This window comes from Hippopotamus amphibius, chromosome 4 (genome assembly GCF_030028045.1).
Source record: "Hippopotamus amphibius kiboko isolate mHipAmp2 chromosome 4, mHipAmp2.hap2, whole genome shotgun sequence".
NCBI lineage: Eukaryota > Metazoa > Chordata > Mammalia > Artiodactyla > Hippopotamidae > Hippopotamus > Hippopotamus amphibius.
In genome coordinates, this window is record NC_080189.1 from 115,866,141 (window position 1) to 115,891,964 (window position 25,824).

Genomic DNA, 25,824 nt, shown 5'->3' on the forward strand with positions numbered 1-25,824 from the left:
TTTTTTAAAAGACGGCATTAAAGTATCAAGTATTATATGGGAAAGATGATTATTTGGGAGTGACACTAAATTCTGCTCCTCTGGACAATAAGAAATTGGTTAAAACTGGAATAAGACCCAGTGATTTTTTTTTCCTCTGAACCTTTGCCTTCGGAAAGCAAATATCTCCCCATCCTTCCTAAAAATACTAGAATAGAAATGCAGGGAGTAGACCCTTACTTCTTTCTTCTTTGGTGCTGAGCTGAAGAAGTTGGCATTGAACTTCAAACTTGACTTGAGGTTACTGGAACCAATAAACCCTGCTTATCAAAGACAAAATGGCACTGTTGGACTAAAGAGCAGGATAACCGTGGCCAGACTCGTTTCCCTGTAGCGGTCACCACTGAGAGTGAAGCCCTTGGAGAGTGGTTTGCTGTTATTTCAGGCAGTATACTGAGTGTGTGCTCTGTGGTCGGTCATTTGCGAAGGGAACCACCCAGGCAGCTAAAGTGCAGCTCACAGCATCTCAGACCTTAAACTCTGCCGGGTGACCTCCTGCCAGCCTTGGGGTCCTGTTATCCAAAGGAAGAACTGCCCCCTCTCCAGGACATCCTGAGACCAGGATCCAGCAGGACTTCAGTACCCTCCCAGTGACTTGCTTTCCCCAGAAATACGTGTTCCTCCCTTTTTCTCTCCAGAGTCCAGAGCCTGGTCAAATCATCGCATTTCGTGATCACAGGGAGTTTTTAAGATCATCTGTCTCGGTGCCTCACTCATGATCCAGATGAGGAAGCAGAAGCCTGCCGAGGTTAAATGATCCCCCAAGGGACACGGGCCGCTAGCTGCCGCCGAGGGGGCCACCACGTCTGCCCACCCACCCCACCCCCCAGGAAATAGTCAAAAGCAGGAGCTCCTGGGGGACTGCAGTTGTATTGCTGGGCTACTCCACTTACACGTTCTCACCCTTATATGGAAATCACCATGATTTTTTTTCCATCTCCGTCCATGACCATCTGTAAAAAAGCAAATATCTGGGCCCAGCTACCGGGAGGCGTGTACCTTTATTTTGGTAATTCATAAGCAAATGGTCATTAGAAGGGAAAACAGGTCCAGTTTTCCCTTTCTGTTGCTCCATTCTTGTTTGCTCCACATAGACTGAGTTGATGTAAATGGACTGTTTCAGGCTCGTGGCCCCAGGTTACAGCTTTATTCCGCAGTGTCCCTCTTCGCGGGACTGGAGGACACTACAGATAAGGCAGGCGAGGAGATACCCAGGTGGGTGACAACGGATGCAGTGGATTCTCTCTTAGAAACATCACCCAGTGAGGGCTCCAGGGAGCACTTGGAAATGAAAAGTAAAGTGAAGAAAACAGTGGGATCATGGGGGACATGAAGAGGATGTTACGCTGGCCACGTCCATTTCTGTACCTCTCGCTCACCTTCGAAAATGTTTACTGTCGTGGAATAATGCTCAAAAGAAATTCAGCGCCCCAACAAGGGACTTTCTTCCTCTGGTCCTTCAGACGCTGAGTGTTCCTCTCACCCATCTGGAGAACCAGGAGTGACTTGTCTGGCCCCACGTGGCACACGCCAGCTCGTTGGCTGGTCTGCATGTGGGTTGTAAGTGGGTTAGTGAAAGAAGAAAGCTTTGCAGGTGCTGATGGGGTTATGGACGTGCCCGTTACAGATCACCCGTCGGGTGGTGAAATCCGAATGCCTCGGAAACTTTCAATGCCGTTTTCTAACCCAAACAGCCTTCTCTCACCCTGTTATCCCTCCTCTCCTCACCGCCCCCCCCCCCCCAAAAAAGCCTTTTAGGGACTAAATTCAAGTCAGAGGTGTGGTTATTGTGGGATGATTAGACCCCGTGGGAGAGAAGACCCTGTGTGTTTGGCGAACCCCTCGGGTTGTGATAAGCTAATGACAGTGGCGCCTGTCTCACCACCTCATGCCTCTGCCCCGGTGTGAGCACCCACGCTTGTGCGGCGCAGAGCGGTGACCGCAGGCTCCACCCTCCTGAGAGTGTCTGGTCGATGCAGGCAGTTTTCTCTGTTTGCAATTATTTTCTTTCCTAAACCACAAAGCCACTGTGCTTTCACCATCTCCTCGGTCTGTGGAAGGTGTTTCGTGGATGCACTAAAGGCAGATTCTTGGTGCCCTCTGTTAAGGTTGCTTCGTTGTAGCTTTTTAAAAATCTCACAGTCCAGGAAAAGTGGGGCAGGGTTAATACAAGCAGACAGAGGCACTGGGTTCCTAGAAAGCATGGTCGTTTCAAGGACAGACAGGACCTGCCAGTGCGCAGGTAAAAGAATGGAGGGGAGGATCACTTTCACGGACGGACGGAGACACGGTCAGTGTCAGAGGTTGACAGCAGCGTCCTGCCAGCGCAGAAGCAGGGAAGAGTCTATGTTGGTGGCATTTCATGTGTCTCTGTCTTTGGTGTCTGGGGGCTTTTTCTCTTGTGTGTGTCTCTTAAATATTGGGTTTTGAAGTGCTTGATTGAGATTGGCTGTGTGACAGATTTGAGTCTTCCTTTTGCTTTAAACAGATTGTTTGCTTAGAACTCAGAAAGTTCTTAAAGGCAGCTAGATACACAGTTGAGATTTCTTTCCAATTTAGACTCAAACCAGGACGAATTTTCATTGTATTGTCCAAAGCACTGGGACACTAAGGCTTCTCAATTTAAGGCAAGTTACTTAGTTCAGTTAACCTCATGTTTGATTCCTCTCCCTCCTATTTTTCACCCTCTCCCCATCAGTCTCCTGGGACCACCCAAGAACAGCACAACAAGAGGTCAGAAACCTACAGTGCACTGCAGCCAGTCTTCCTGGGTTTTTAAATAAATAGAAAAGCAAGACATAAAGAGACCTCTAATTTGCATATTGTTCCTTTTGTTTAATTTCTATTCTGTATTGGAGTATAGTTGATTTACAATGTTGTGATAGTTTCAGATGTACAGCAGAGTGATTCAGTTATACATATACATCTGTCCACTCTTTATCAGATTCTTTTCTTGTGTAGGTGATTCGAGCGTATGGAGTAGAGTTGCCTGCACTCTGCAGCAGGTCCTCACCACCTTTTTTATGCATAGTAGTGTGTATATGTTAATCCCAAACTTCTTTTTACCCTGCGCCGCTATCCCCTTTGGTAACCATAATTTGTTTTCTATGTCTGTGAGTCTGTTTCTGTTCTGCAAATAAGTTCATTTGTATCATTTCTTTAGGTTCCACATATAAGTGATATCATATAATATTTGTTTTCCACTGTCTGACTTACTTCACTTAGTATGATCATCTCTGGGTCCATCCATGTTGCTGCAGATGGCAATATTTCATACTTTCTATGGCTGAGTAATATTCCATTGTGTATATGTACCACATCTTCTTTATCTGTTCATCTGTCGATGGACATTTAGGCTGCTTCCATGTCTTGGCTACTGTGAATAGTGCTGCAAAGCACTCAGTCTTAACTACAGTCCCACTTTGCCTCCAGTTTTCTGTTTTTAAAAGAGAATAATGAAATGATGACAACGTGTTATTTACAGCTGTAGCCTCATTTTTCAGCACCTGCCGGGCAAAGCAAGGACACTTTCTCTGTTCCTTCTCAGGATGCCCATACTAATCTTGGTGATCCCTCTCCTGCACCCACAGGTTAGATGCAGGGCAACCCCCCAAGGGGTGGTGCAGAGGATTAGAGACTGCTGAGGTCTCTGTGGTAAATGAGCCTGGAAAGCTCACGTTGCAGAGACCAAGGTGATAAGGCCATGTCACACATGCTGTTTCCAGCAGCTACAAGGAACACCCCACATCAGCATGCTGACAGGTCACAGGAGGCTTCTAGGAACGTGTGGGCATCCCTACGGATAAGAGACTTTCTCCAGGTTACTGACTTGAGTGCATTGGTACCCAGACTTTTCCATCGTTGCTGTGAGTGGCCCTTGGGTCTGGGGGCGTTTCTGATAATAACAGTAGCTTGTACGTTAGATGAGTGCCAGGTACTCACGTTACTCCCTTCCATGCCTCATCCCCGTTTGCTTCTCGTTCATTTCCTGGGCTGCTGGAGGAATGTGCCCTCTCCTCACCCTCGTCCCTTCCATTCCTTCCCCTTCTCTTAGATCTGAATGAAGAGAATGAGGGAGGTAAAGAAAAACAGAGCCCTGAATAAAATAAGGGTTTTCTGATGGTCACTGCACACTGGCCCTGGAGTTCTTTCATGAGCTACCAAAGACAGGTTTTCATGAAAGAATATTAAAGTCCTTTGCAATGCACGCAGTTGACCCGGTTTTCTTTCTCTCTAAAATTATTGTCAAGTCTATATTGTCTCAGCATAGCCAGTCCAGCTCTACCATTACTTTGTGCCTGGTATATACATTTCCACCCTTTTACTTTCAACCCGTTTGTGGCTTTGAACCTAAACCGTGTCTCCTATAGACACTGTAGGCAGATCATTGTCCTTCAGTTCTTTGAACATATCTATAATAGCTGCTCTGATGACTTTGTCCGCTGGGAACAGTATCTGGGCCCTCTCAGACATGGCTTCTGTTGCCTGCTTTTTATCCTGTGTGTGCATCTCACTTTCTCGTTTCCGGGCACATCTCACGCTTGGTTAACAAGTAGACGTTTTAGGTAACTGCAGTTCTGGACACCCATCCTCCCCACCCTCCCCCACCCCCACCAGCCCAGTGGCTGCTGGTCTGTTCGTGCATTTGCTTGGCGACTGAGCAGGTGACGTTTCTCCCCCTACAGTACGCTTCAGATGCCCCTCCTTAGAGGACGCAGCCTCAGGCTGTGAGTGACGTGCTCATGTTTCCTTCTTTAAAGGGCCTAATTCTCCCAGGTGGCTCTCTCTGAATGCCTCTGCCTGGCCCCCTGTTCAGTTTCTGGCTGCTCTCTTTCTGTGGCTGTCACACCAAGCCTCCATTAATCTCTAGCTGTTTAATCTATTGTTTTTGACCCTGGGACATAAACTGCCCCCACAGTCTGATTCTGTTGAAGTTGGGCCCCTCCACAGGGAACATCTTTAAGGCCATTCCTTGAAGCTTGCTCTGACCCCAGCAAGACTCCTCTTATCTCTCGCCTTCTTAGGTTTTCTCTGTTAAAGTTCTAGGTGGTCTGTCTACCATTTTGCTCGTTTTAATGACCCACCACCAGAATATCTCTTGTTTTCCATGGTGCCTTAGGTTTGAACTTCCCTGCACTCTGTTCCACATACATTCATTCTTCTCAGGGGACGTTATGGAGCTCTCTGTTCTTGTGACCTCTCTCTGCGGGCGGGTGGCCCCTCCGTGCCACTGCTGTGGCGCTGAAGGCAGGGACAGCGACCCGCTTGCCTCAAGCAACACCTGGCCTCCGAGAGAGCCGATGCCTCAGGGCAGTAGCAGCTGGTCCTCTCCGCCTGCTTCCCCAGGCGTAGAACCTCCCCCCAGGAGCCAGATGGGATGAAGGTGATTGGGCCCGGTGTTCTCAGAGTGCTGGGCCTCAGGTTGAGCTTCCGCCCTCTGAGGACCGGCTGGTTTGAGGAAAGGACTCACACTTCTTGGCCTGCGGTCGAGTTTCTGTGAGACAGAGCCAGAGAGGAAGGATGGTTCAAAAGGCCGGTGGTCCACCACACTCAAGTGAAACCATAGCTATAGTTTGGGAGCTTAAAAGAGCCCCCATCTTCTTGGCCGCAACCTCCAGGGGTAACTTCCACGACGCTGAGCTTGGGGGAGGAGAAGGGGTAGCACAACCTGCTGGTTGTGGCTCAGATGCCACAAACTCTTGCTTTTCCTACTGAGGTTGTCAGTTTTCTTGAAAAAGAAATTTCTTTTTCTTTCAAGGATCTTACGATAGTTTAACTCAGAAAAGGCTCCCTCCTAACCCATGGGTGGTGTATTCACGCTGTCGTGTACTTTAGCTCTAACTTGGTTTCTCTGTTCTGTTCCAGTTTATTGTTGTTTTACATAGCACTTATTTACATCTGCCCACACATTTACCACGTCCTTTGCTTATTATTCCTTCTGCTTTCATCTGGGATCCCTTCTCCTTTAGTTTGAAGTACATCCAGTAGAACTTCATTTAGTGAGGGTCTAAATGGTGAAAAAGTCTCTTAGCTTTTGTGTGACCATCACTTCTTTATTTTGTCCTAGTTTGTGAAATATATTTTTGCTGGATGTTCTAACTTGACAGTTAATTTATCTCAACACCTTTTACTAACTTGCTTACATTCTTACTATTTAGGTGTCAGGTACTGAGATCTAATTGTGGTCTTTTGAGGGTATTTTTTTTCTCTGGTTGTTTTTTAAATCTTTTCTTTGGCGTTATGCATTTTTTGCTGTGGTGCATCTAATTATGTATTTTTGTGCATGACTGAAATTCACTGGGATCTCTGAATATGTGGATTTGGGGGTGGGGAAGGATCTTTTAGCAGTTCTGGAAAATTCTCAGTCATTAACTCCTCCCATATTGCGTTTTCCCTGTCCTGCCTTTTCCTTCAGAAACTTCAACTAGACATATGTTAGACTATTCCGTGTCCCTTCATCTGTTATCTTTTCTTTCTCAGTTATGTATAATCTCCTCAGATCTGTCCTCCAGCTCATCAAATTCTGTGACTGTATCGAATATCCTGTTAAACCTGTGTATTCATTGAATTTTATATTTTGGTTACTATGTTTTGTCACTTCTAGGACTTGTATTTAATAATTTTATCAGTATGCTTGGCCATTTCTTTTTTTAAAATTTTCTACCTTTTTAAATTGTTAAAACATGTTAAATGTACTTCCTTTCCATTGTGTGCTAATAATTCCAGTATCTGAAGTTTTGGTGGATCTAAATATGGTATCTCTCTAACTCTGTCTCTGCTGCTTCTTACTCTTGGTACTTGGTTTACTTGTGTATTTTGTGATTTTTTTTTTTTTATTGTGAGCTTAACTATCTTGGAACCTTATTTCTGAGAATTCTTTGTTGAAAATGGGCCCTTTCGAGGTTGTCTTACAGTTGATTCTGCAAGGTGCTGGATGACAGTACACTCTAGGGACCACTTTAAATTGATGGTTTGAGGGGTTTTGACAAGTCAGATAAAGTTGGTTTGCAAACTTACATGAGGGCTAGTTTATTATATATTATCAGAAGGAAGTTCCCCTCACCATACTCAGCACTAAGTTTTGCAGACAGGCAGTTTTCCTTATAGTTTCTGAAGTGGGAGTATATCTTGTTCACTGATTGTTTAGCCTTTTATGCATCCAGACTTATTGGTGGGGGAGTCTCTTCTTAGATGCTTTACCTCAGGTGGGCCCTAGACTTCTTGTATTTCTAATGCCCTAGGAGGCTTTGAGAACTGAAACTGAAATTTATCCTGTTCACCAAGTGCCATTAAGGCAAAAGCTACCTTCAATGCTCTACTTACTTCTCTGGGTTCCACCTTTCACTTACATCATTAATTTCTGAATATTTCTAAGTGGTCAGTTATTGATGCAACTTAAAATATTTTCTTAAATATCTTTATTAAGCATTTCAGTTTTTTTCAGTGGGAGAGTTTCCCTGGTAACCTAGACCATCTAACTGCCAGAAACAGAAGTTCCCCGCTGTTCCCCCTGGAAAGATACACTTCAGCTGACATGTGATAGCTGTTACCAGACTGTCGTGCCAGGGAGTAAGGGGTAGAAACTATCCCCAAGGCATGTTCCCATCCTGAGCCAGCAATAAAGGCCCGAAGAGTTTTCACACAATTTTCAGTGACACCAGGAAGAACTTCTAGAATGGCAGTATGAGGATATCTGTGGACTCAGTGAAACACCCATAACTGGTGAAATTTATAAAAAAAATCAACCACTTAAAATCTCCAGAAATTGTCTTAAGCATATACTCGAATGGAGAAACATTCTAGCAGACGTTCTGGCAAAGAATGAAGATAATGATTAACTTTGATCCTTGTTAAGTTATGTTGTCACTTAAAATTTTTACGGCAATGTATAAAAGAACAGAAATATTAAATTTTGCCTCCAGTAGTGGGGGGTGGGGTGGGGTGGGATGGAATGTGAGAAAAACCAACAATTAATCCTAAAGGAAGGTAAGAAAGAAGAGAATAAATGTAATATAGGCAGGACGTATAGCACAAAATTTAAATAGTTCTGCTAAAAGATTATCAAATTATTAGGCTGTATTTTATTTTTGAAAACCTGTTCGTGTATTGATTATAAGAGATAGAGCCAAAATACAAACAGACAAAAATAAAAAGATGGCAGAAGATATACCATGCAAATTAACAAAAAAAGGGGCTGGTGCTGCTTTTTTTTTTAACATCATACAAAACAAATGTCAAGGTATAGCTAGAAATCACCACAAAAAGTTGTTTTTCAACACAAGATACAGTGATCTACAAATATCTGTGGATGTAAAGTGGCTTCAAGATGTATTCCCCCAAATTCACATATTTACTTGAAGTAACTGGTATTACCATAGTGGAGGCTTTTCACTTGCTTCTCTCAGTAACAGACCAAGCAGAGAAAGAAATGGGACTTAAATGTAAATGCTCCTGATTTTTTAAATTTTAATAAATTTAAGAGGGAAATTTTAATAAATATTGAGAGGGAATTATGAGTAATTTTATACCAATATAAATTTGAAAACTTAAATACACAGATTCCTAGAAAGCTATAACCTAATAAAACTGATTCAAGAGGAAAAAGAAAGGTGGTTTAGGGTTTTAAAAGAAAACATCCTCAATTTTTAGAGTTGCATACTGAAATATGTTAGGGGTAAGCTGGAAGTAGAGTGGTTCTCAGATATTCTGGAATCTGGATGTGAGTTTATGGGAATTTGTCTTCATTGTCTCATTTGTATTTACTTGAAAAGCCTGATAATACAAAAAGACTAGAAACATTGACTTGATTATGTATAATTTTATTTTAAAAAGAGAAAATATGTACACATTTTGAGGAGTCAGAAGCTAATGCCATACAGGGGCAGAAATGTGACAAGGTAGGGAGTTCATTTGTCAGGCATTTGATCTGGCCTCATGCAGAAAGAACCCCAGGCAAGGTGCACTGCAAGCAATACTGTGTGGTTTCCGAAGGCAGAGCAGGGACGAGCTTCAGCTGGGCGGGAACACTGAAGGAGGGTGGACTGAAGTTCCTGGCCATCCTGGATGGAAAGGAAGTTCACACGCTCACAGGGATTCTACAGCTAGAAGTGGATCAAGTGCTTCTTTTAGCAGTGGCCAGAGTTTCACTTGGCTTTTATACCTCCATCACCAGGATAAAGTGAAATAGTATATGTGAAAAAAGTCAGCAGACTGTCACGCTACACAAATGTAAGATACTGAAATGTTATTTACAGAAGCGGTTGTACGTGTAAGAGGAATACGGAGGACAGCCACTTTGGAGAACATTTTAGAATTTCCTCAAAATGGTAAACACAGATTTATCATGTGACACAGCAGTCCCTCTCCTAAGTACATACTCAAGAGAACGGAAGACATATGTCTGCCCAGAAACGCGTGTACAGATGTTCACAGCAGCATTTCTTCATAATAGCCCCAAACTGGAGACAGTCAGAATGTCCACAGCTGGTGAATGGATAAGCAGAGTGGAGTGTCTCCATACAGTGGAGTATTATTCAGCAATAAAAAGGGATACAGTGCAGACACGTGCTACAACATGGATGAAGCTTGAGAACATTTTGCTGAGTGAAAGATGCCCATCACACAAGATGACATATTTTATGATTCCATTTATATGAAATATCCAGACGAAGCACATCCACACAGGCAGAAAGTAGATCCGTGGTTGCCAGCGTCAAGCGAGAGGGGGGAGGATGTACAATGAGTGCTAATGAGGATGGGTTCCTTTGCAGGGTAATAGGAATGCTCTGAAATTAGTGGTGCTGGTTGTACAACTCTGTGAATATACCGAAATCAGTGAATTTTATACTTTCAAGGAGTAAACTTTATAACACGAATTATATCCCAGTAAAGCTGTGATTGAAGGGGTGGGGGGTGGGGAGGAGCGTTATCTCATCTCTCTCCCCCTCCATTGGCACCCCTACCTGGGTCCTGAAGTCTCTGTCAAACCCAAACTATGTATGACTTTTTCTTTTTTAAACTTCATTGAGAAAATGCCAAGTCTGAAGCACAAACAATATAAAAGCCAAGAAATGCGGTCTTACTCCCCTACCCCTCCACCTTTTTGTGCGGGTCGTTTGTTCAGAGGCTCCTAAGGTGGGGCTGGTGGAGGATCTGGCACCCGGGAAGACGGGCCTCCCTACTAACCAGCAGGGTACACGTTCACCGGCTGGCACAACAGAGCTGTGATGATGTTTATTCACCAGATCTCACTGTCACAGTTGCCCACGAGTACAACCCATGCCTTTCATTCACACCAAAACCTAAGCATGGCTCCCAGACTTCCCAGGCTTGAACGCTCCCCGGCTCCATGTGCTGTGATGAGGACAGACTACTTCCCGGGCCAGATGGCGTTCACTCAGCTTGTGTTTTCTCTGCTTCCCTGTCTTCCTTTTGTTTTGCAGTGGCTGCTTCAACCCCCAACTCCACTGCTGGTGCAGCCATGAATTCTCTGACCTCTCTCGGGACTCTGCAAGGACTGGCGGGAGCCACTGTTGGGCTGAATAACATTAATGCACTAGCAGGTACCATCAACAGTGAGTATTTGCTGCTCTGGTGGACAGCCTTCCCTCAAATTCTCCGTAGACAGCGGTCAGCCAGAAACGACCTGAAAAGGATACGTCATGGGGAGAACTAAAACTTGGGGTGGAGGAGCAGGAGCACATGCTTCAATAGGCACATGCCATGTGCGCTCACTCTGTGCCCCCAGATGCCACAGCCTCACCACCCCAAGTCTCTTCTAACATGTGGACTGCGTATTTAGCCTTAGGTGTCTGTGGTTGACAGCTATCTGTAGGTTTCGAGGGCTTCGGTTTGGTTCGGTTCTGGTTTGCTTCCACTCTTCTGAGAGGAGGGATGCTCGGGCCAGCTCCCCGTCACCTGCAGGAATCTAAGGGCAATCACTGCCCCCCTTCTGGCTGCCAGGGTCCCATCTGGGAATTGAAAGTTCTGGATCAGATGATCGTAAAGGTCCCTTCCAGCTCTAAAACCCACAGGTTCATGGCAGTTGTAGAGGAGGAGAAATGAGGCCTTGGAAAGCAGGCAACAAGGCTGAGTGGAGAGGAGCCACCCCTGGAGGTACTGTCTGGAGTCTTTACCAAGCCCCAGAGGCGCAGGGGTCACCCTGTAGCAGTGCTTCTCCTAAGGGCCCCATTCCACTAGCGCAGACTGAAGCAGAGTGATGCGAATCGCTGACAGAATTGCTTCGCTGGGACATACAGACTCACCAAAGAACTCTAAGTTCTGTTTACACAGCCTACCCATTTCTGGCATTTTAGATCTATGGGGGGAGGAGTAATCTGCCGGAGGATGAGTCACATTTGAGGCTCAAGCTTAGCCTTAGCTCCTCCCCTGGGGGGCTGGTCCTCAGTCCACAGAGGAGACACCTCCTTTGCCTTTCCCTCAGCTCTGTGCCCCATCCCCACCCTGTGCCTGAGAATAGCCACACCCAGCCGGTCTGTGACAGCCTAAGGAGATTCTGACTTGGAGACTAAATTACCTATGAGGCAATCCAACCTCTGCCCATTTTAAGCATTAAGAAAAGGGTTCTTGGCAAGCTGCCTTATTCTTAGCCATGATTCACTAAGTGAACAGTTTCTAAAGGGTGATCAAGCAGTAGTTTTTTTAAAAGCAAAAAAAAAAAAAAAAACCACCAATAATTCTGTATCTTAAAATCCCAAAAGAATACCTGGCAGTTTATTTGGTAAAGAAGAAGAAGAATCTAGAACTTATCCAAAAGAAGACAGACTTTTATAATCCAGATAAGAAGATAAATCATACATTTAGAGGTAGGAAATTTTTTCAGGCTTTATTAAATCCTTTTATTCCGATGCTCTGGGGAAAACAGGCATAAACTTGGGCTGAGTTTTATCTGACCGAGGGCCAAAAAAAGCAGAGAAGAAAAGAGTTTTTCCTTCCAGACCGAATGGCTGTTGAGTAGCGAGCACATAGGGAGTGAAGTGGTGCCCACACGACAGCAGCATGTTTTGTTCCAGCGAGGTGCCTCCAGCTCCCCTGCTGCCAGAAGCCCTCATGGCCTTGACTCCTGTTTCTGACCTTGTTCTGCAGACGCTCCAACTCACTTGTCCTTCCCCTCGGTTGCAGACGTGTGTTTGCACGCATCCCTTCATGCTGATTCTCTTGCCCCAGGACCTAGTTCCCCTAAAACAAGGAATTTGATTTGATCGCCTGCCTGTCCTTGGTCTGCACAGGAACAGGCCAGTGGGAATGGCTGTCCTCCTCAGCACGTGCTCATGACTGCTGTGTGTCGTCCTGTCGCTGTGGTCCCGCCTCTCTCCATCCTGTCCTGTTGTCCTTTGCTGGGGTTTTCCCATCGTTATCATGAGCGACTGGAGAGGGACTGTGTTGAATGGCAGAGAGACCATGATTGGTTTTTGTTTGGGGTCTGTGTTATTCCAGTTTTGCTTCTGGCAAGATCAACAGCCTTAAATTGCTTTGTTTTCTAAATTCTTTGCCATTGAGTTACTATAAGTACGTATAGTTATAGGAAATAAAGACAGTTTCTAATTTCAAATAACCCCCAGTAGACAGTACGAACTAGGAAAATGTTAAACCAAAGGTCATGCACAAAGAAAAATGTATTTCTTCTGACTGGGTGAATTACTATCAGAGCTACCTAACAATCCTACCACTGGCTTGGTAGGATTTGCTTTCTCAAATACAAAGAAAAAACCTAATACAGAGCGTGCTCTTTCAGACCATTCTTCCCTAACAGACATGATGATGCTACCTGCCCTCCTGGATGAGAAGGTAGTCAGGAAAGTTACCTGGACAGAGGCAGCTTGACAAGGAGTTGGTCACAGCTTCCTTATCATTGCCATCTCCCACCCCACCCCCACCCCACCCCTGCAGGAGCCATTACTAGCTACCATAGGGAGAGTTTTCCAGTTTCCTGAGTAGAGCCAACTCTTTTCTGTGGACTAAGGAGCCAGATAGCAAGTAGGTAGGTGGAATCCAGTTAATCCCCAAACTCACCTTAGTGCAAATTTTACCCTCTTCCCTGCCAGAGGGCCCCTCAGCTCCCCACAAAATAAAGTTTTGGTTAGTAGACAAGTAGCTAAACTGTTTGAGCTTGATATCCTTGTTCTTCCTTTACACATGGATGGAAGGAGGGACTGAGAAAAGCATAGTCCCCTACAGCTAAAAGCAGAAATCGGCAAGCTCAGAAGGAAGGAGTGTGGGCGTTTCACGAACAGAGCCCTCCCTTCTGGATTAGTTGAGGGTTCTCCAGGCATGTTTCATAAACTCACAGATGGACTAAGGTGAAGAAAATATTTTTTGCAGGTAAATCCACCGAGGAGTCTGTATCTGATTTTTGTACTGAAATGTATGTCAGGTGACAACCTTGACATAGATTTTTCCTTGTTTAGGTGAGAGAATCCTTCCAGGTGGCTCACCACATAGTGTTTAAAGGTGTGATTATCTGAACATCACCAGCCACAAACGCCTGTTTATGGAATAGTGTTTATGGAAATATTTTATGTAAAGAAGAGAAAAAGATGCAACGCTTTCGGCATATTATTGTGGTGGCTTGTCACCCTTGATATGCATTGTGAAGTTATAGATATATGTAGTTAGATACATATACGAGCACACACATCACACACACATAGTAACACAGGCATGTGTACAAGTGCCACTAATTGTACATATTCATAATCATGTACCTGATTCTAGATGTTTCATTCCGAAGTCCTCAGGATCAGCTTGCAATGATATATCCCATCTATACCAAAGAAAACTTACCCAGCAAACTGACACAAATGTATGAGAATATATTACATTCCTCACTTTTGCCCTTTATTTGGTGTAAACCTCGCAGAGGGGTGTGCGGATAACTGGAGTTTGCTTGTGGCACGCTGCCTCTGCTTTTCAGCACCATCTTCCTGATGGCCACTCATCCTTAGCGGTGGGTCCTTCTATGTCATTTTCACATATTTGCTCAGTTAACTCACAGCTCCTCAGGTCTCCATCAGGGGGGACTTGGGAGAGCGGTTAAGTTAGAACCCGTGGTAGTCAGGATGCACACTAAGTTTATTGCTAGACTGTTTGCAAAGATCTTCCCTCCCTCATTGAGGTGTGCCACACCTGTCCTTTTATTCCAGCCTTCCTCACCCAAATAATATGTGTGGGAACCTAGATTACACTGGGATGAGATGATCATTTGGCCTTTTCGAAGAAAGCCCTGCTGTTTTAAGGGGAAGCATTTTATTCAGCTAACCTTCTTCAAACCTGTTTCAATTGTCTAAAGTGTTTAGATGGAATCAAATAACAGCAGCTGAATTGACAAATGGTATCTTCAGTATAATGATTATTTAATATAGAATAACATTAGATCATTGGCAGGAATAACAAAAGCTGAAATCTTCCTTTGATGGTTCTTCAAATTCTACCGGGTAATCAATTACCTGTTCTGCCTTAGCAATGGCAAACACACACCTCAGAAGAAATCAGAATAGACTTCATAATGAGAAACTTCAAGCAGCATCAGCAGGACCTCTGCTGGCCACCACCTTTTGAGCTTAGTTGGTATCAGCTAGATCTGCTTGAAATCACTTCCTTTTTCAGGAAGCTGGCTTTCAATGCTCATGGCCCCCAGGCCTTCCTTGACTCTCCACCCCCACCCCCAAACATCACCCAAGGGCCAGCTCTGTCCCCGCAAGCCCCCCAGGGAGAAAACGGACCTGAGGCGCCCGTGAGATTCTTCTACTGTTAAGCCATGCTCTGATCCCTGTCTTGTGTGTAGTCCTTTTAATCTAATAAGAGATGAAGGTGTCAAAGAACAGAAGCATGATGGAGTAAGTGGCACACCTCACCCTCTCCCCATGTCCTGTGGACGGCAAGCAGAAGCATGGATGGGAGTGTTGAGGTGACTCTGATATTTGATTCCTCTGTATAATTTATAAGCATCCTTATCTTAGTTGTCCTCTATTCTCATTAGACTTCTTACGGCTTTTTCTCAGTTGATCATCTTTGCTATTTTAACATCCTTAATAGCCCTAATTCCTTCAAGATTTTCATTCATGTCCTCACCAAGTTCTTCCCATAAACAGATCTCAGGGAAAAACATTGTCTTCATCATAAAGGGAACTCAAGGCACTTATGATGTCCCCTCTCCCATTTCCTGAGTTCGTAGAAAAGTTCACACTCTATAAAGTACTGCTTGTTTTGACTTAGGCTTCAGGGAAAAAGTGACACAGCAACCATAATAGAGCCAAAGAGCAGCCAGGAGACAAGGAAAAAAACCAAAAAAGTGTGCTGGGCGTTATCCAGTTCACATGGGTTAACAGCCAAGACCCAGCTCGCAGACACAGGGTCACTGCAGTTGACTGAAAAGCATGGCATGGTGTGCTCTGATTGGCAGAAACCCCAGTTCCATGGGCACGGATTAGCATCCAGGTGCGCGTGTGTGTCTGTCTGTGTGTGTATTTGCTGCTGAGAACAGTCCCATCCCGTGTCTGGCCTTTTATACTGAACGAGCAGCTTCAGTTAGCTGCCCCGAGGGGAGGCCGCATTTTTTCCTGCACCCTAACTCTTCATCAGCGGGGCTCTCCCTCAGGTCCTCCTCCCTGACAGCATCCTTCAGCTGTTGAGGAAGCCAGTCAGTGGAACTGGTGATTCACTGGTTTATTGAGTACAGCTTGTTCTCTCGGCCATTTCCTCATGAGATAGCTTCAGGGAGAGGAGTATCATCCTGTCCTTCCCCTGCCCTGACCTCTGGGGCCATCCCATGGCTCCTCAAAGAGCCCAGTAAATAGAATTAAGTGTACAGAGGTCACAGGCCTCTGTCACTGATGTTTTTTGACATGCTTTCAAGCTCTTAGAAGGCTTTTAGTGCAAAAAGAACCCCAGTCCTTGCCAGCAGCACCCTGCATGGAACTCAGACGTGCTGTCTCCCTGTCGTGCCTCAGGGAATTCAACCACGGGCCTAGGGAGTGAGGTTCCCCATGGCTCAGGGGTTCTGGGTGGCTGTCTGTGTCTGCCGTGACCACGTGTTGCTTCATGGTTTTGTCTGAGTTCGCGCGGGTGTCACTGGTGTGCTCACTGCATGCACTTGCTGTCGTGCTTGTGTCAAATGATTCTCTGACTTCCTTTGGAAAGCACTAATGAAAAGTGCTGTTTCTCTTCTCTATTGTTGGGTTTTTTGTAAAGTTGCTCAAATGCTCTCAGGTATGGCGGCTCTGAACGGAGGACTTGGCGCCACGGGCTTGACGAATGGCACGGCGGGCACCATGGACGCCCTCACCCAGGCCTACTCAGGGATCCAGCAGTACGCGGCCGCGGCGCTGCCCACGCTGTACAGCCAGAGCCTGCTGCAGCAGCAGAGCGCAGCCGGCAGCCAGAAGGAAGGTACGTGCCGGGCCGGCCCCGGGGCGCCCATCGCCCCCCAGAGCCCAGCTCACAGAAGCTTCCGTTGAGCCAGTGTCCTAAGAGAAAGCGGTTTGTCTGTCTTTTCGTAAAGAAATCTGACAGGCCTCAGCCCTGTGTGTCAGTCTTCCTTCCTGTCGTGTTATCTGCTGGCTGACTGTGCGCCTCCCTGCTCCGGGGCCCCCGCCCCCCGCGTGCCGCACGCAGCTGCCGACGAGTTGGCGCCATCAGAACGCGGCCAGGAGCCCCCTCCCACCTCAGCAGGGCCGCCGCGCGTCCCTCCCCTTCCCCTTCCACACACGCGCCTCGTTAGAGGGAGGGGTGGGTCGACGCAGCCTCCTGTGGGCTCGGCCCAGCTTTCCTGGAGTCCACGTCCCCAGTGATGGTGGAGCTCACCTCTTAGTCGGCGATGGTTTCCAGGTTAATGACAAAATCCACTCTTAGGACTGACCCAGTCTTGCTTTAATCAGGGGTCTTCTGGGGAAGCAAATAAGTGATTGATTGCCTTGCTTCTCTGCCAATAAGGCAGAATAAACATAAGGAAGTGAATGCTAAGGATAAAGGAAAGCTAATTACAAAGCAGTTAATGAGCTGCCCTAACAGAGAGGGCTCCTCTCTTTCTTTCCTCCTTTTGTCTCCTTCTTCCTTGATTGAAGTTGCTTTTAAAGCAGAATCTGCACCGTGATATTTATTCTCCTTCTGGCTTGTTTTGAATACAAGAAAAGAAGTTAGAATAGGGAAGTACAGCTGAAGATGTTTTTAAAGTTTCTTCCCCTTCTCCTTTATCCTCACTCCATAGTTCCAGCCCAGTTTTTGTATGAATACTTAGACTTTAAACATGGTGTCCTGTAAGAAGTAGAATGGCTTTACTTTTGAAGTTGGGAATTGTAAAAGGGACACGGCTTTAAAGATCTTCATGTGGTCTTGTGGGTGGTTTTTTAAGGTTTTTTCTGTTTATATGTAACAGCGTTAAAAATGGAAGATGCCTGAAAAATCTGAGTTTCATTCTTTGAACTTTCTCTTTCCTCTCAGCTGTGACTGTTACTGTAGATTTTTTAAAACTTGCACAACTGTTCAAACAACTGTGTTTTTCCTGGGCGTGTGGAGACCCCCTGTCATAAATACCTTGGCTTCCCAAAGGAGAGCTTGTGTAGAGGTCCCTCTTTCTGAGGTCTGACAACCATGGTGACAAATGAGGGATCCTCTCAGATAATTGTGTCCTCAGAAGAGACCATAAAAGCTAGTTTCCCCACATGCATCTTAGAGAGTGTTGGTCACTTCTCCATCCCTCAGCAGGGCCTCACAGTAAACTGTATAACCTGGGTTGTTGAGAAAACATCTGTCACCAGCAGACTCAAAGTCTGTAGCTTAAGGAGAAAGTCTGGGCCCTGAAGTTGCTTCACCCCAGCTCACTGCCCTAAATTTCATGCCTTGAGTTTTAGGTACTGCTTATTCAATAATTAATCCTCTGGGATTAATGTAAAATAGTTCAAAATAAATACTGCCCACTCCAGATTATTTATATTTAGGTATGTGGGCTTCCAGCAGCATGGGTTAGTGCTTGATTCTTTGTTGGGGGTGTTTCAGGTTTGTTCAGGTCTTTTTTAATCATCTCCCATCTTCTCATATGTCTCTTCTGATCACCTTCTCCTCACCTTGTTAAACTGTGCTCAAGAAATTTAAACCATATTAACAGTAGCTTAACTGAAACATAATTTAAAAGGGAACTCATACTGAGAAGGAAAGAAAAACCCCATGATGAATTCCACAACTAAGCAGAGTTTTAGATTTTCTCCTCCATAGTTCTGTTCTTTAATCATGGGAGTTGTCAGTTTGGTGTATTTAGTCATGTACCCTGGTATATATCGTCCCACAGGAAAGTGAACCTGGCCTTGTAAAGAAATGGTTGTAGTATTTTCCCCAGCTAAATCTCCTGAAGGATTATGGCATCCCTACAGCTCTAAACTCAGGCAAGCTGACCACCTTTCCTGCTGTCCCTAAATATCCTCTGACCTCTTTCACACCCTCTCATCTCCCTCTGTTGGCAGGAGGCACGTCACACACACACAGGTAGGTCGAGCCTCCGGATCCCAACAAAGACACTGACAGTCTGATACAGACACCGCCAGTGCTTTCTGCTACGTCTCAGGCCCTATGAGAAACAGGAACATGAACACCCAGCCAGCTGGGACCAGTGATACAACACAGCAAGCTCTAGCAAGTTAGTCACGTGTACAAGAGGTCCAAGGAATGCATGGTTGCTCGGCAGGTTTTCACTGAAGGGAAACGGAAGGAAGATACATGGGTTGAACCCTCTAAGAACTGTTTCCTTACCTTGGTATCTATGGCAGTAGCTGCCTTCACTGAATACTAAGAGGTTTCCCACAGCAAGTCACCTTTGCTGACTGCAGTGCTAACGACTTCGGAAGTTTGCAAAATCCAAGTATTTCTTGGTGATGAAGAAAAAGACAGAGCCTCCTTGGGTTTACCGTCTCCCTATTTTCTTGGTCCCCTCTCTGGCCTGGATACTTTCAGAATGCACTGCATTGGAGAAGGCCAGGAATCCAGGAATAGCCAGTAATCTGTCATAGTGCATTAAAATTGCATTTTCTCCCCAGGCTTCAGGAGGTGCGATGACTTCACAGTTTAAATCGGGTTGCATTAGTTCTCATCGTGCACTTGTATCTTCTGTTTAGAAGGCACATGCAGTCTGGACGGTGCCAGCTCCGCTGATATGCATACTGCAGTGCACACACACCCAGCTCATGTTTTGGTTTTGCATCTATTCATATTAAGTTTTGACTTAAGAGTTTTCTTGATTTAGCATTTCTTTTATTATCTTTTTTAATATTTATTTATTTTGTTGCACCAGGTCTTAGTTGCAGTAGGCAGGCTCCTTAGTTGTGGCATGCGAACTCTCAGTTGCAGCATGCATGTGGGATCCAGTTCCCTGACCAGGGATCGAACCTGGACCCCCTGCGTTGGGAGCTCAGCATCTCGTCCATTTGCCACCAGGAAGTCCCAAGAATTGGGTTTTTTTTAAACCAGGAAACATTTGGGTACCTAAACCCTGTAACTGTGTCCCTTTAAATACAGACTGCGTCTCTTGCACTGGAATGTGGCTATCTCACTGGAAATTGGAAGTGATACACAAAACTTAAGTGGCCATATTAGCACTTAAATAAGAAAGAAACGGTTCATCTCTGTGGCTTCAGAAATTTGCCTCAAAAATATTGCCTTATGAAAAGTCCCATTCATTACAATACTTTTTTCTCTTTTGATTGTGTATGTGTGTGTGTGTGGAAAGAAACAGTTTGACTTCTCTTTGCAAAGATTTTTTCCCTTTAATTTTTTTTTTTTTTTTACTTTTATTTTATTGGCTGTGTTGGGTCTTTTTTGCTATCCACGGGCTTTCTTTAGTTGCAGTGAGTGGGGGCTACTCTTCGTTGTGGTGCGCGGGCTCCTCATTGCCGTGGCTTCTCTTGTTGCAGAGCACAGGCTCTAGGCCTGTGGGCTTCAGTAGTTGCAGCCCTTGTCTCCTGGGCTTCCCAGTGGTGCAGGCAGTCCTGGTTCCCCTCCTGTGAAAGTCAGCTAAGGTCCCAGGAAGCAGCTGCTTGGCTACTTAATGAGTTTTATGAGCTCTCTTCCCTATCAGACACCAAGCCCAGAACATCCTAGAAGCATCCAGCCCTGGGGCCTCCCCAGGACCATCTGGGGAAGAATCTGCAACTTCCCCAAGCACCCTCTGACCCAGAAAGCATTCTCGTCCGTGACATATTAGAAGGTGATTGCCTGCCCTCAGGTCACTGAGATTCCCTCCTTTTTGCTCCCTTTAAGCTGCGGGTAGTTCTTGTGCAGGTGGCTAGAGAGATGGGAGAATGAAATGGAAGGAACTTAAGAGAGCTTACTTCTCTGGTATAGCTAAGATCGCCCCTGTTCTACCCTTGGTCCTTGTGTTTCTGGAAGTGATGGTTAAGAGTGAAGAGCCGGGCTTAGCTTAGTCTTTGACCAGCTTGTGCACCTCCTGCATTCAATGTGCAAGGCTAACTCCCAGTGGTATAATCCCCATCACAGTTGTGAAACTCTAGCACCTATTTTTCCCTGCCTTGACTCGTTGCCAGTCATTTCTAATAAAGATGGTTATTAGACTGTGTTAAGAGATTTGCCAAATCAAAACTGGATGGATAATTAGGTAAATGATTGAGAAATCCAAGCAGCATTACTGCCATAGCCATTATTTCTAAATTGCTGCAATTTGCTTAGAATACACAGGACACTCTCTCCGAGAGACAGGATATACTACACACTGCAAAACACGGCCACCCGGGAAAAACCCATGCCTGCATTCTCCTCCACCACCACCCCACGACTGTCACCTTCACGCCTAGCAAGACTGAAAATGTGTGCCCACGCGCAGTAAGCAAATGTGACCCACTGACTAGATGAGAAGGAAGCGACTCGTAAGCAGTGTCTCTTTGGGAGTCAGGAAAATGTGAAGGATGACTCCTGTCCTGGGAGGCATACCAGCACTGGACACGTACCCACCTCTCTCATTCTCTCTCAGTATGAGAGAAAGCCACATGCTTAGCGGATCTGTTGTGAAAACGTTCCTAAGAAGAGGCTTTAGGAACCAAGAAGTGAAGAATACCTTACTCAGATTTTTTCTTTTTTCCTCTTTAGGTCCAGAGGGGGCAAACCTCTTTATTTACCACCTTCCACAGGAGTTTGGAGACCAGGACATCCTGCAGATGTTCATGCCTTTTGGAAATGTTATCTCTGCTAAAGTCTTCATTGACAAACAGACCAACCTGAGCAAGTGCTTTGGTATGCAAAAGAACCCAGCTAGAATGTTACAGTGCATTCCCAGTAAGGAGTCGCGGGAAAGAAAATGCAGTGGCCAGTATTTTAGATGCCAGGAGAGGGCCTTCAGTGTGTGTGGTGGTTCCAGGTTGTCTGCATCCATGTGAGCAGACTGGGCACAGTCATCAAAGAGAGAGTGGGGCTGTGTAAAAAGGAAAGCCCTGGGAGATTAAATGCCCAAACGGTAGGTAATGCTCTATACTGTGCTAGGCAAGGATCTTACTACCTATAACCAATCATCTTTCACTGTAGAGCAACAGTGGTTATTTCAGGTCCCACAGTTTGAACCACCAGCTTCACCAGATAGAAATAGTTTACAGGATGTAGCATAGTTGAGGCTGTCCTGATACAGAATGGCACTGCAGACGCTTTGCCGCAAACTCCATACCCTTCCAGGTCCAGTAGGACTCAGACCCTGCGGGTGTGGGAAGCACATTGTGTTGGGGGCTTATTGTTCAGCATCTGGGTGTGCATGAAACAATCAATGCACACACCTTCACAGCAGGGGTGTGCCCAGGCCACCCCCGCCCCCCCCCCACATTGGAGCTCCACAAGCACAGCGACGGTGGCTGGTTTAGCTCCCGATGACATGCAGCGCTGCGGTGCTGGGTTCTGCAGTGGCTGAGTGGGTGGAGTGCACAGGAGATGCAGGTGTTCTCAGAACATGGGACATCCCAGCTCCTCGGTGGCCCGAGCTGCCATAGCCTCCTTCCTCAAGCAGCCTGGACTCTGCCTCCCTGGGGTGATTTCTGCTCCCTGAGAGAGTGAGGCAGACTCACTGCATGCCCTAATGTTTTCCAGAGGAGGAGAGCATTCATTAAGTCTGGTCTAGTTCTTGTTTTATTTTTTGAACCCTTGTGTTCCCCAAAGTGGTTTAGAGGCGAGAATGTTCCGAGTATACATTACTCATCTGGCAGGTTCTGGCCCAGATTGAGATGCGATATTTGCTGTAATCACCCCTCTGATTTAATGATTCACATTGGTCATAGGTCCTAACAGGAGCACAACACAATAAAGTAGAACAGACATGGGCCGGAGGAAAACGAATAGAAGTGTATGGTATAAAGGAAAACATCAAAGGTGGGGGTGGTTCTCAAGTAGGCAGAAACTCAGATTTGGTATTTGGCTGACGGGTAATGGGGCAGCCAATCTAAAGAGAATGCTTCGGCTTCTAAAACACCGTTATCATTACATCCTTGTAATTTCTGTGCTGTCACCCAGGAAGGTCTGAAGCCTCTGTTGTTAGGGGAATTAGTGTGTCAACCATTTAAAGTCACTGTTTTTATCCAAGTGGAAAGGCTGTTAGGCTGAACCCACTACAAGTATATAAACGTCCTTGTAATGGTTCATGCGAGAGTGAAATGGAAAGTACGTTGTTATATAGGGTGTGTGCATGTTTCAGTAGGAGCTCACCATTGGGAGCGTCCCTGTACAAGGCTTCGAGACAGACATTTATAGTCCTCATTGCTAAACAATGTCCTGGGCTTATTTGGCGATTGGAAACGGATTGTACTTCATAGTTTGGTTTTGAGAAAATATTTACTGTCTTGAAAAGAGACGACATCAGCGCACAGACTACTTAACCACTGTGTGCATAATAACGCAGACAGCTGCACTCAGCAACATGCACTGTGTTTCCGGTTTCTGATCAGAAGCTGCAGCATCCCATACTTAGGTGTCTCGGTGAGACAGCCTGACTTCTTTGGGTCCCGTGTTTGCTCGTCATAAGGTGGTATCCCATTCTTCATCCTAAGCTCTTGGCCAGGTTTCGTTATCCATTTCGCCCTTGACCCATTTGTATTCTTTAATCATCTTGCTACTTCTACATAAAGACTTAGAAGAAAAGGAGAAAATCAGCAAAAATCTTAGATTCAAGGTCACATTTATTGGGAATTTAAATTTAACCGCCGTTTTGCATCCAGCCACCCTACGTGAAGCTATTCTGCCTTGTATGCCTCTCTTTATCAGCTGAGAACTCTGCTAAAGGTATATTTACGGCCCTTTCTTCCTCTAATTTGTAAAGGAATGTTCTCCTTAGCTTTATACTTAAATAGTAGGTAGATGGAGAAGATAGATGGAGAAGCTTGGTATAAAACCTTCTGAACAGCCAGTGGTCAGAGCTGAAATCCAATCAGTATAACTTCCTTTCAATGGCAGAAGTAAGCAGGGACAACACTTTTGCGCTGGTATTGACTAAAGAAACCTTTCCGTGTAGCCTCTGCCCCAGTGCTGAAACAAACTATGTGGTCAGAATTCTGTTTCTGGGTCCTGGCAGAGCCTGGGTGGTCTACAGAAGCCTCTGAGTGTTGGTACAGAGGAAGAGCGCGGATGGCTGTGAATCCCTGAGCTGTTTAGACTGTTTATTCTCGGAGACACTTGGGGATACAAGGTAGCAATTTCCATTCTGCTGAATTCAGTGGAGCTTTGAAAATGGAAGTTGAAGATAAGGAGAATGGCCCAGCATTTCCCCTGGGCCCGTAGGGTCCTCTCAGTAATAGCTCCAAGTGGTAAAAATCAGGTACAAATGACTCTTAGAGTTTTCACGAACTGCCCCTGTCCTGTATACATGAAGAATCGGGATGAAGACAGTCAGGGGCTTTGGCAGCACACTGGTTATGCAGCCCTTTCCTTAATTATCCTGCCTCTAAACCTCACCTGGTTGGGGCATGTGAGCCTCTGGGGGCCCTTGGAAACCTAGAATATTTATACCACTGCTTGTAAGAGCAGCACTTCCTGATGTACTGGAGGCTTTTTCAGAGAGATTCTGAGGGACTTTAAACACAAACAGATTTGACTTAATCTGTAAACAGGCTAAACTGACTCAGACAATGTTGTTTGAGATTTTAGCTTTCTGTGGAGGGGTTTTGTTCTCATGATAGCAAGTTACCAGGCCAGCCAGCTTCTCAGCGGATGTTTCTAATGTTGCCTTTAAGACATGAGCTGTACTCTGAACTGAGCAGAGCTGACTGAGACCTCAGGCTGGGCCCAAGTCACTTACCGCCTCCGCCCTGCCACTCCATCTTGATTCCCGCCCTCTTTCCCCTCGTGTCTTCCAGGTTTTGTTAGCTACGACAATCCCGTGTCTGCGCAAGCTGCTATCCAGGCTATGAATGGCTTTCAGATTGGCATGAAACGCTTGAAGGTCCAGCTGAAGCGCTCCAAAAACGACAGCAAACCTTACTGATCCTAACCCCAGAGGCTCCCTGCTCTTATTTTAGCTTTCTTAGGGTAAGTCCCACGAGCCAGCCTGGGCTCAACAGGAAAGGCAGAGGAGGACCACATTGCCAACTTTTACCAAGAGAGACGGTTATTTTTACAATAAGGCCTCCATTCCCCCTCCCGCCCCCCACCCAGCTCGCCATATTAAACTCGGCTACCTTGTTTCTATCGAGTCAACTCCTCCTCCACTTGTGCCACTGTATTCTCCTTTGTTTTGCAATTTGAATCTCCTTTTACCTTTTTTGTTTTGGGTTTTTTTTTTTTTTTGGCTTTTTTAAAGCAAAACACATACACAATAAATGACATCTTGAGAATTTAAAAGGCAAACAAAGGCTAACGTGCAATTCTGAGACCCCCCGTGCCCCAGAGCACTGCCTGCGCCCACCCCGCAGGGGGCGGCCAGCTGTTTATAGAGGGTAAGGCGGTGGCCTAGAGAAAAGCCAGGAGAAGCACTTACAAACAACATAAAATGTCTTTCCACTACATTCGGTTTGTTTTAACAAGTAGGATTTTATTTTAGGGTTCAAAGAAACGTGACATTTATTGGTCAGATTATTACACTGGTTGTCTATTTTGTTATTGTTTTATTTTAGTTTTTAGAAAGGATTAATGTAAAAAAAGATTTAGAGATCTGTTTCTTAAAGCTACAGGGTTTAAAAATTAAAAATGAGTGAAAATACTTGATGTTTCTTGAAAGATAAATTTAATAATAAATAAATAATACATAAATAATACATAAATAAAAAAGAAAGCCACAGGCCTGTAAATTTTATTTGTAAAAAAAGCATTTCTATTTTTGTACAAAATTTTTACTGCCTCAGAAATAATGGAAGTTATTTATTGCCTATTGTTAACTTATTGGGTACCTGAAGAGCAGTTCTCTGTGCTAGCTAGATCCTTTTGAAGTAGTCTCTAGAGGAATCGTTCTAGGAATGGGCTTTTTTTCACCGTTGAACCCTAGGCCTGAAGTTCATGCTTTATCCTCTCGGTGTCTGTATCTGTCTGATGATTTTGTTTGTAACTGCCATTATCTAGTTTACAGTTCAGTCGTCTGACTTTCCCCATCTGTTACATTCGTTGAAACTGGACCCTCTCCCCCATCCGTTGCCAGCCCCTCACTCCAAAATACCCAGAATCCATCCCCTCACCCTCTCAGGATGGATTCTCTTGGGTTCCATTGTGCTGTGGATAAAGAGTGTAAGAAATGCAAATTACCTGGATGGCTCGTAGACTTCCCTAAAGACCTAAGATTTGCATTAGTTTTCCTCCTGCACCCTGAAG

At 45.3% G+C, this 25,824-nt stretch overlaps 1 protein-coding gene across 8 annotated transcripts in view; it reads left to right on the forward strand.

Annotated features, from left to right (window-relative positions):
* CELF2 (CUGBP Elav-like family member 2) overlaps positions 1-25,824 on the forward strand; it is a 508,100-nt gene that overhangs the window by 476,822 nt on the left and 5,454 nt on the right. For 3 of the 8 annotated variants that reach the window (XM_057731022.1, XM_057731025.1, XM_057731027.1), the window contains 5 exons: positions 10,482-10,613; positions 11,760-11,864; positions 16,267-16,446; positions 21,145-21,288; positions 24,381-24,737. In XM_057731022.1, the coding sequence (XP_057587005.1) occupies positions 10,482-10,613; positions 11,760-11,864; positions 16,267-16,446; positions 21,145-21,288; positions 24,381-24,508 (689 nt within the window). In that variant the 3' untranslated portion in view covers positions 24,509-24,737. Of the gene's footprint in view, positions 1-10,481; positions 10,614-11,759; positions 11,865-16,266; positions 16,447-21,144; positions 21,289-24,380; positions 24,738-25,824 lie in introns of those variants that run through there. The other 5 variants (XM_057731026.1, XM_057731029.1, XM_057731028.1 and 2 more) reach the window with 3 other exon arrangements.